At 30.2% G+C, this 10,912-nt stretch overlaps 1 protein-coding gene across 7 annotated transcripts; it reads right to left on the bottom strand.

Moving 5' to 3' along the window:
* Window positions 1-311: 311 nt before the first annotated feature.
* Window positions 312-8,061, bottom strand: LOC139899258 (GEM-like protein 1). Of its 7 annotated transcripts, XR_011777401.1 has the most exons (9): window positions 7,840-8,061; window positions 7,649-7,750; window positions 6,835-6,899; window positions 6,535-6,655; window positions 6,302-6,433; window positions 6,103-6,173; window positions 5,307-5,689; window positions 5,068-5,169; window positions 312-912 (listed from the first exon to the last, which is right to left on the bottom strand). XR_011777401.1 is itself a non-coding variant. In XM_071882073.1 (8 exons), the coding sequence occupies exons 1-3, from the start codon at window positions 7,955-7,957 to the stop codon at window positions 6,889-6,891; spliced, it is 231 nt and encodes a 76-aa protein (XP_071738174.1). In that variant the 5' UTR covers window positions 7,958-8,061; the 3' UTR covers window positions 312-912; window positions 5,068-5,689; window positions 6,103-6,173; window positions 6,302-6,433; window positions 6,535-6,655; window positions 6,835-6,888. The 7 variants fall into 7 exon arrangements, 3 of the variants coding, with proteins under 3 accessions (XP_071738174.1, XP_071738175.1, XP_071738173.1); XM_071882073.1 differs by having other exon boundaries at window positions 5,068-5,689; XM_071882074.1 differs by lacking the exon at window positions 312-912 and adding an exon at window positions 3,115-3,167 and having other exon boundaries at window positions 5,068-5,689.
* Between the last annotated feature and the right edge of the window lie 2,851 nt (window positions 8,062-10,912).

Genomic DNA, 10,912 nt, shown 5'->3' with positions numbered 1-10,912 from the left:
CCGATTGAGTGTATATGGTTATTTATAGGGACGTCCAATTGTAAATCTTTATATTAACATTAACAAACTATCATTTAGTTAAACAAATATAAAGCCCATTAATAGCCCATAGTCTAATTTCCACAAGTGTCGTTCTTTTGTCCAAACCCCAATTATGGTACAAAGCCCAATTACCCAATTTTAATATTTTTAGCCCAACATCATGATTACTTCGGATTAAATAAGCATAATAATAACTTAGCTACGAGACATTAATTTAAAAAGGTTGAACATAACTTACAATGATTAAAAATAGCGTAGCGTTACACGGACAGAATTTCGACTTACACCCTTACAACATTCGCTAACACACCCTTATTATTAGGATTTAAAATTAAAATTAAAATTAAAATTAAAATATAAATTATATATACATATACTACGTTGAGTGAAGAAAAAGATGTCATTCACTCATTTGTGTTACACCATAGCTCGATTTTTATAGGCATGTGATCTGGAAAAGAGGCTCATGCGATCGCATGGATTTATGCCTTCCAGGCCATGCGATCGCATGGCCAGCTGGGGAGAGCCACTTTTGGTTGTTTTCTTCTGCCGACGTTTATTTATAATAATATAATATATATATTAATTTTAAGAATTAATTATATATTATATTATATTCATGTGCATAGTTGACTTGTAATTTTTAGTCCGTTGCGTCGAGCGTTGAGAGTTGACTCTGGTCCTGGTTCCGGATTTTCGAACGTCCTTGCGTACAATTTAATATCTTGTACTTTGCGTTTTGAATCTTGTACTCTTGTAATTTTGAGACGTTTCTTATCAATAATTGGAACCTCATTGATTGTATTTTGTACTTTTGAGCTTTTTGGTCGTTTGCGTCTTCAATTCGTCGAATCTGTCTTTTGTCTTCACCTTTTATTATTTAAACGAATATCACTTGTAAATAGAACAGTTGCAACTAAAAGCTTGTCTTTCTTGAGGAATAATGCTATGAAATATATGTTCGTATTTAGCATTATCAGTGTGATTAGTAAAACTTAACCTCTTTTGGTTCAAAACTCTTTTGAGATCAAAAAGGGACAACTATTATAAGTATGTTTAAAAAAGTTTTGCAAATTATAGATGTCTGAAAGTGGTCTAACTTAAAGTGGATGATTTTGGTAACAGAGAAAACTGCGGTCGATCTACGGTCGTCCGTGAGGTTAGCCGTAGTGTGATGATCCGGAAATTTCTGATCAAATTTAAACTTAATCTTTATATGATTTCGACACGATAAGCAAAGTCTGTTAGGTTGAGTCTTAAAAATTTTGAACTGTTTTCATATACAAATTACCCTTCGACTATCCCCGACGATACACGAACAACTATTGGTAAATAGATGCATATATATATATATATATATATATATATATATATATATATATATATATATATATATATATATATATATATATATAATAATTTGAAACATTTAATTTGTTATATTATTATTAATGTTGCTAATATTATGACTGAGATTATTAAAAATTATCATAAGTATTGTTATTTTATTAAGATATAACTTATTATTATTATTATTATTATTATTATTATTATCATTATTAAGTATTAAGTATTAATATCAGTATTATTAATATTATTAAAATTATAATACATAGATATAAAAAAATTAATAAATTTAACTTGTTACATTAGTATTATTATGGTTATTAATAATAATAATAATAATAATAATAATAATAATAATAATAGTATTATTAATTATATATTTACATTTATTAATGATTAATATTATATATAAAATATGAACTTAATTGATATTTTGAATCCGTTTAAGTTCACTATCAAACAGTATCCATTCTTGTTTTTCTGTCTAGAATCAAACCTTTAATTGCTTAAAGACAATAAATTAATCACAAATTCATTAAACATCCGTATCAACTTTTCAATTTTTCTTTTCATGTGATTTCATGTCGATAGAATACTGACAATTAGAGGGCTGCTTTCTTATTGAATTACTATTGTTGATTGATTCAATCACACTTTATTTCTGTTTTCTTTTTTGTTTGATAACCGAGAGTCACCATTCCCACACTACTTTTATTCTTTTGAGTCACCAATCATCCCACACTAATACTAATTCCTTTCTTTTATTTTTCCTTTGAAAAACCATAACCGAAAACCACTTGAGCATTCTATTGATCGGTTCATTGATCAACGTTTCATTCCTTGCTTTATTCGAATCATATCACCACCACCTTTGATCGACTACAAGTCACTGCTGCGTAAGTTTTTCTTGCTTCTGTTCAAATAACAACCCATCATCTTACGAATTTACTTGAGTCAAGAACCAACACATGTAGTCTAATAGTCTTCGGTTCACCATAAACCACCACCTACGATGCCCGTTGATTACTACTACGGTTAGATAAACCACACGCAAACAACAACCGGTTCACTGTGATTACAACGAGTACCATCTAGACCCACCATCATAACCCACCATGAGAACTAGCACTTACTGATGTCACCAGTCTCTTCATCTTGTTACCATATGAGAAACACCAAACCGATAAACATCACCGATCAAACCATCTTTAGTGTTTCCATCGAGCAAGACAAGCCACAATCAACAACCGACTTATTCGAAGGTCTTTTCTTTAAACCGCCATCACCACCTCACCAACAACCACCTTCTTCAACCTCGCCAACTTGCTCGGTGTTTTCTGTTTTTAAACGTGTACTAACATCAACAGACATCACCAACACAAACAAAAACTCATCTTGATTATCTGTTCCTTGTTCAAACCCAAAACCGCCAACCACCTGCGTTTTTTCTTCTTCTTTTATGCTGATATAATAGCATTATTTATGTTGTTATTTCATGTTGCTTTTGCAGCTGAAATTTCGCTTATTATATTAATCTATACGAACCCACAACCTAACCTATCACTTTAACTTGTCTCCTATTATAATTTTCTATTCCACTATCAATACAACTTGTTTGATTCCATCACCGACAGCTTCTTCCGTTTATTCTTTCTTTTCATTTTTTTTCTTTTTATACCAGCCGACAAGTTTCTTTAATCAATAAGTGGACTAAATAAAAGTTACTTGGGCCGGGGAGAATGTTTTGGGTATGGGGCCGCGAATCCGGTTATTTTGGGCTGCAAGGATAAGAAAAGAATGGTGATATTGATCCGATGAAAATAATTATTTGATAATGATGTACCTATATAATGAACTAAGATGATGAAAGGCGAAAATAAGGATTTAGAAAGGTAATGGTATAATTATGAACGCATGTGTATGCAGTAAACCCTCAATCACTTTCCAACTTTTTATAGTAATGGACTTTTAGAAATTAAAATTTAAGAAGATGGGTAATGATAACTAATGATGATGATGATTATGATAAATGCTACGTTGATGATGATCAGAAATGTTAACGAGATGATAATATTGATACAAACAATGATGAATATAATTAAACGCGTATAGATCAACCGAAACCTTTATTTGATGGAACTTGGGCAGTATGTAATTTAAGTTTCAGTTGGGCCGAGAGTTGTTTATTTTATGTTGGGCCGAAATAAATCTAGTTGGGCCTTTTACTATTCGTGATCCAGTTTCTCTTGTCATTTCCTGTTAGAACGAACGCCGACAAGGAATGATTGGATAATGAATCGTTAATGATTATTGATGATGACAATCATGTTAAGATGATTATAGAATAAAGGGATGTATATGATATATGATGATGCTAGTTGATGATAAAACATAGATGATGATGGTTAGGTTAAAAGGTGACGATGATTTTAGGATGGTGATGATGTTCACAGTGGTAAACACGATAGTGAAGATGAAATGATAATGGTTATAAGAAAATAGGTATGATATGATTGATGATGATTCAAATAGAAAACCAATCTAAAAGATATTAAAATCTTAATAATAATAGAAAAACTGATACGGAGTAATGGTTAAGGATGTTATCGGGTTAGCGCGGATTCAAACCTAGACTTGGGCATTTTTTTAAAACATTTATTTTTTTATCATTTTTATTATTAGTATTATTAGTACTAGCTTAATGCCCGCGAATTCGCGGGGCTTCTTTGTTGGACTAATCAAAGATTAAATTATGATTTACAGATGATTTGATTAATGCATCATTAAATATCAATACATAAACGTTTTGTATAGTAATGCACACTCCATAAAGCTTGTGTACATATAAGTTCCAAATATCGATGTGCTAAATAATATTTTATGAATAATTACAATACAATTACTAAAAATATCATAGTTGATAAGGATTACTACATTCCTCTACTAACTTTTATGGATTGTAAATTTCAAAGTTTTAAGGATTACTAATCATATCATAGTTAATAAGGATAACTTAAAAACATACGTTTGATATATATATATATATATATATATATATATATATATATATATATATATATATATATATATATATATATTTATCAATTGTAAGGTTTAACGAAGGTTCATAATATTCATGTTAAACATACTTTGATATTATTGTTTTTATTTTTTTCAAAATAATAATTGTACCTTTTGAAGGTGTAGAGAAGTGAATCAAGATTATGTAAGGTATAACCTCAACCCCCAAAACATTGAAATATAATATCGTTTATTTGAATTTGAATTTTGAATTAGACATTAATTATACACATAAGAGACATTAATTTGATTGATATTTAATAACATTGACTTTTCGACTTTGTATTTTAAAGAAAGGTAGTAATTGTGATTTTGAATTTGAATTAGTATTTGTAATGAATTAAAGGGTATTTTAGAGAGGTTAAAGCTAATAATGATTTATTAGCTACTCGTAATATGTTTCATAGGATGATTAATGACCACTGGATCAAAGGGTAAGATGAAGTAACTAATTGATCCAACAGTTATTAAAGGGTGTTTTTAAAAAGTTATTACTTAATAAAATACAAACTTTTTATCTTTTGAAAACACACTTAACTTGAATCTTCATTCTTCATTAACGATAAAAAAAAAACTATAATTATAGGAGACACTTACATAGCCGTTGTATGTTTGAGCAGCTACCTCAACTTCTTCAACTGATGACATACTAACAAACCCAAAACCTCTGCTTCTTCCACTAATTTTGATATATATAACCTACACAAATAATTTATTTCATTACAGTTTTCATTACAGAAATGGTACTTTACCGTATTACAAAACATAAGTTTAATCTCAATATTACACTTCATACTCACACAAATAGTATACCATCAAATAATTAACAAAGATACCTTCTTGCAGCTAAACAAAGGTGCAGCAGCTAATGATTTATGATTGTTGTGTTGCTACAACACATAATATTACCATCAGTTGTACATTGTTAACATCTAAATTTATCCCACAAAAACATACCAATAAACAAACCACACCAGGGGTGGCATATGCAAGCTCAATCAACAGTTTGTTGGCGGCAAGTACCGCATACACCAGGACTGAGTGTAACAAATTTGATTTGCGCACAAAACCCTACACCCACAATTTCTCCGTTGAACCAAAAATTATTCAAAAAGGATAGCAAAGAAAACTTGGAGCACTGGCCGGAAAGTTTCTTTGATCAATGGAACAACCAAAGAGTTGACCTTTAGCCAAAGTAAATAAAGTCCAAATAATCTATCTGCAAATGAACTGATTTGGTTAGTAATTAATCATGCGAATCTTAATATTTTCATAAATTATTCGATCTAAATTCATGACTATATTCTAGTCATGCTATACACTTTGACAATGCAAAAGTGAGTGTAAACCTATTAACAAAAAACAAATAATATGGAGTAACTCTTTTGGATGACTTCATAGACATTTGTTCAGATCATTTGCGTTAGACTTTAGCCAATGAAATTAGGCCGCAAATCATTCCGTTTTAAATGGATTACCAAATCCTACTTTTGTTATAAACCTTTTTGACACTGTAAGCAAGATTAACTTTTGTATCCATAGAGGTGTTAATCACGACTAAATATACACACAAATATCAGTAAAGTTAAAACACGACGTCACAGAGAAAATATAGGCGTGCATAGTGTCTACCTTCGGGCTCCAGACAAACATAGACGATGGATAATATTCGTGTATACCGGAATATGGATCATGTATAATTCCTGAAACGAAACAAAGATACTCTAGTTACAACTGTGCAGATATCAACATGGGATTAAGGTAGCAAAGGAAGAAAAAGTGTACCAAGCTATTGTATTTCAAGTGACAAATGCAAGGTGACAAAATATACCTCCTTCCATAGGCTGATCTTCAAGGATCAGGTCATCAGGTTAACTATGTAACTGATTTGTGACTGCATTTTCCAACGTCTATTCATTCTATCCAAACTCATACCTGTGTTACTGTTTCGTCGTGTTCAAATCTTGACAATCGTTAATTCGAACCAATAAAATTAATACACTGTAAAACACAAATTTAGCAAAACTACATATACAAAAAGAATATGTAGTCATGAGAAATAACCTGATATGGACCAATGCAGCATATCCATTTTGGAAGTTTCAACCAAATGAGAATTAATATCTTCAATACAATATGATGACTTCAATAAAGTTTAATAGCCTGAAGCCTCAAAATTTCAGTCCTAATAAAAAAAGATCCAAAAACGTTACTAACAAAGTATATTATAAAAGCATGGAAAACTTGAGTTTCTTACTGTTGTTAGGCTGAAATTCAATGTATTCATTCACATAAAAATATTGGATTTAAACATAAAATAAATGGAAAACCCAAAACCGATTCCCCTAAAAATTGATAACTTACTATAGTTGGTCGAGTTGTGCCTCTATGATTGTCGTTACTACCATCATTATTGAACTAAAAGAGCCCTGCATATACAAAAAAAAACTCTGTAAATACATTAATAAGTCAATAACTTTTCAAGGTCGATTTTCAAGTTCGAAAATACAACCTTGTTGTGATCATCATCTCCGCTCTCACTATTACTACTACTTGATCCGTTATACGAATCTTCATGAGAAGCTGAACCCTTGGAGTTACTTTAGGCATCCGCATTGCAGGTGCATACTTATTGGGTAGCGACTAAGTACGAATAGAATTTCAGATGAAAAAAAACCTAGGTGTACCAATTCCAAGTTTATTTTATGCCTTCATTCTTAATTCTTAAAACTCAGCTTATTCTGTAGAACTACAAATTCGATATGTTCAAAGAAGGTCCCCTCAACCCTACCCCACCATTGCTTATAATAAACAATGGCAAGTAGCAGCTAAAAGAATGCTTTAAAAAAAGTTGAAGACATGAAATCATGATATAGCTAATACTCCGTACTTATCATCTAAAACCTTATAGAAAATATAAGCACATATGCTACCTTCTTATCCTATCTAGCAAGTGCAAACCTTGATCTTAGCTTATTTAACATTTTATGTAAACTAATCCTTGACGTATGTTATAGTATAGTTCGAACATTTCAGTGACCAAATACATACATAAGCAATCTTCCTTATAAACTAAAAAATTTATATACATTCATGTTAATAATCAGATGCAACGCTTCAGTATAATCAGCCAAACTATACCAGCAAAATGCCATAAAAAAAAACTTAATATACTCACAATGTTGCAAACCTTCACCAGCATAATTCTTCCCCTTTTTAGTCGCATCAACTGCTTTATTTCTCCATTTTCCAAGCACATCCTTCACAGCCTCAATTGTTTCTAACAAAACAACATCAAATCAACCAAACATAACACTTATTTTCACAATCAACAGATATAAAACCCTAACTAATAACAACAACACTTACTCTTAGCAAAAGATTTCGGGACCGGAGCAGGTGACACATACGGATTATATTCAGTAGGAATAATAATTGTTCCACCGGTAGTTGCACCCTCCGATGACATAGAAGCAGCTGCATTCATCGGTTGTGCGGTAAGAGCGCCATCTGAAGGATGAATCCGTTCTCGATTTTGATGTTAGGCGTGTGTTTTTTGAGAGGAAATTAGGGTTTATTTTTCATGTTGTTTAATCGTGAATGAGTTTTATTTCAAAGAACCCCAATTTTTCCATTTTGATCCCGTACTTTTTCTAATCTGAGGGTATTATAGTCTAGTTATTACTAAAAATTGAGATTATGAGATTATAATCATGACATGGATCTGTAAAGGGTAAAGATTTAGTAGATGTTTATGAATAGAAGGCTAGGATTAAATGCTAGAGATTTAAATGATGTATTTTTAGTTTTATTATTATAATATATATATATATATATATATATATATATATATATATATATATATATATATAATATATATATATATATATATATATATATAAAATAATAATAAAGAGATTATTAGTATTATTAGTATTACTATTACTAAGTATTATAAATAATATTGTCATTATTATTATTATCATTATTATTATTATTATCCTTAACTTAGTATTATTACAAATATTAATTTTTGCAAACAGAATATATTTATATAAAAATATATTTATGTATACTGATATTACATAATATTATGGTTTAACTGATATAATATTATTTATATTGATATAACGTTAATTAAATCATATATCAAATAAGCATTATAATATATTATAAGTATTAATAAAAGTATATATAAATATTAATGTTAATACATAACTAAATATATATAAAGTTGTTCGATTGCCATTATATGTGTTAACATATATATAAATGATATAGGTTCGTGAATCCGAGGCCAACCTTGCATTGTTCAGTTCCGTCGTATGAATATTTTTACTAAAAAATATCGTATAGTGAGTTTCATTTGCCTTTTTACCCTTTATATTTTTGGGCTGAGAATACATGCGCAATTTTTATAAATGTTTTACGAAATAGACACAAGTAATTGAAACTACATTATATGGGTGAATGATTGAAGCCGAATATGCCCCTTTTTGCTTGGTAACCTAAGAATTAGTAAACTGATCTACTAATTGACGCGAATCCTAAAGATATATCTATTGGGCCCAACAAGCCCCATTCTGGAATTTAGAATGCTTTAGTACTTCGATTTTATCATGTCCGATGGGTGTCCCGGAATGATGGGGATATTCTATATGCATCTTGTTAAGGTCGGTTACCAGGTGTTCAATCCATATGAATGATATTTTTGTCTCTATGCATGGGACGTATATTTATGAGAACTGAAAATGAAAATCTTGTGGTCTATTAAAATGATGAAAATGATCGATTATGTTAAACTAATGAACTCACCAACCTTTTGGTTGACACTTTAAAGCATGTTTATTCTCAGGTATGAAAGAAATCTTCCGCTGTGCATTTGCTCATTTTAGAGATATTACTTGGAGTCATTCATGACATATTGAAATGTCCCGTTCTTATTGATTAAAAACGTTCCATATTAATTGATTTCATTGCGAGGTTTTGACCTCTATATGAGACGTTTTTCAAAGACTGCATTCATTTTTAAAACAAACCATAACCTTTATTTCATAAATAAAGGTTTAAAAAGCTTTACGTAGATTATCAAATAATGATAATCTAAAAATATCCTGTTTACACACGACCATTACATAATGGTTTACAATACAAGTATGTTACATCGAAATCAGTTTCTTGAATGCAGTTTTTACACAATATCATACAAACATGGACTCCAAATCTTGTCCTTATTTTAGTATGCAACAGCGGAAGCTCTTAATATTCACCTGAGAATAAACATGCTTTAAACGTCAACAAAAATGTTGGTGAGTTATAGGTTTAACCTATATATATCAAATCGTAACAATAGACCACAAGATTTCATATTTCAATACACATCCCATACATATAGATAAAAATCATTCATATGGTGAACACCTGGTAACCGACATTAACAAGATGCATATATAAGAATATCCCCATCATTCCGGGACACCCTTCGGATATGATATAAATTTCGAAGTACTAAAGCATCCGGTACTTTGGATGGGGTTTGTTAGGCCCAATAGATCTATCTTTATGATTCGCGTTAATTAGGGTGTCTGTTCCCTAATTCTTAGATTACCAGACTTAATAAAAAGGGGCATATTCGATTTCGATAATTCAACCATAGAATGTAGTTTCACGTACTTGTGTCTATTTTGTAAATCATTTATAAAACCTGCATGTATTCTCATCCCAAAAATATTAGATTTTAAAAGTGGGACTATAACTCACTTTCACAGATTTTTACTTCGTCGAGAAGTAAGACTTTGCCACTGCTGATTCATGAACCTATAACAATATATACATATATATTAAAGTATGTTCAAAATATATTTACAACACTTTTAATATATTTTGATGTTTTAAGTTTATTAAGTCAGCTGTCCTCGTTAGTAACCTACAACTAGTTGTCCACAGTTAGATGTACAGAAATAAATCGATAAATATTATCTTGAATCAATCCACGACCCAGTGTATACGTATCTCAGTATTGATCACAACTCAAACTATATATATTTTGGAATCAACTTCAACCCTGTATAGCTAACTCCAACATTCACATATAGAGTGTCTATGGTTGTTCCGAAATATATATAGATGTGTCGACATGATAGGTCGAAACATTGTATACGTGTCTATGGTATCTCAAGATTACATAATATACAATACAAGTTGATTAAGTTATGGTTGGAATAGATTTGTTACCAATTTTCACGTAGCTAAAATGAGAAAAATTATCCAATCTTGTTTTACCCATAACTTCTTCATTTTAAATCCGTTTTGAGTGAATCAAATTGCTATGGTTTCATATTGAACTCTATTTTATGAATCTAAACAGAAAAAGTATAGGTTTATAGTCGAAAAAATAAGTTACAAGTCGTTTTTGTAAAGGTAGTCATTTCGGTCGAAAGAA

Source organism: Rutidosis leptorrhynchoides, chromosome 3 (genome assembly GCF_046630445.1).
Source record: "Rutidosis leptorrhynchoides isolate AG116_Rl617_1_P2 chromosome 3, CSIRO_AGI_Rlap_v1, whole genome shotgun sequence".
NCBI classification, from domain to species: Eukaryota; Viridiplantae; Streptophyta; class Magnoliopsida; order Asterales; family Asteraceae; genus Rutidosis; species Rutidosis leptorrhynchoides.
The sequence above is the reverse complement of the archived record's forward strand: the minus strand, read 5'-3'. Positions and strand labels throughout refer to the sequence as shown.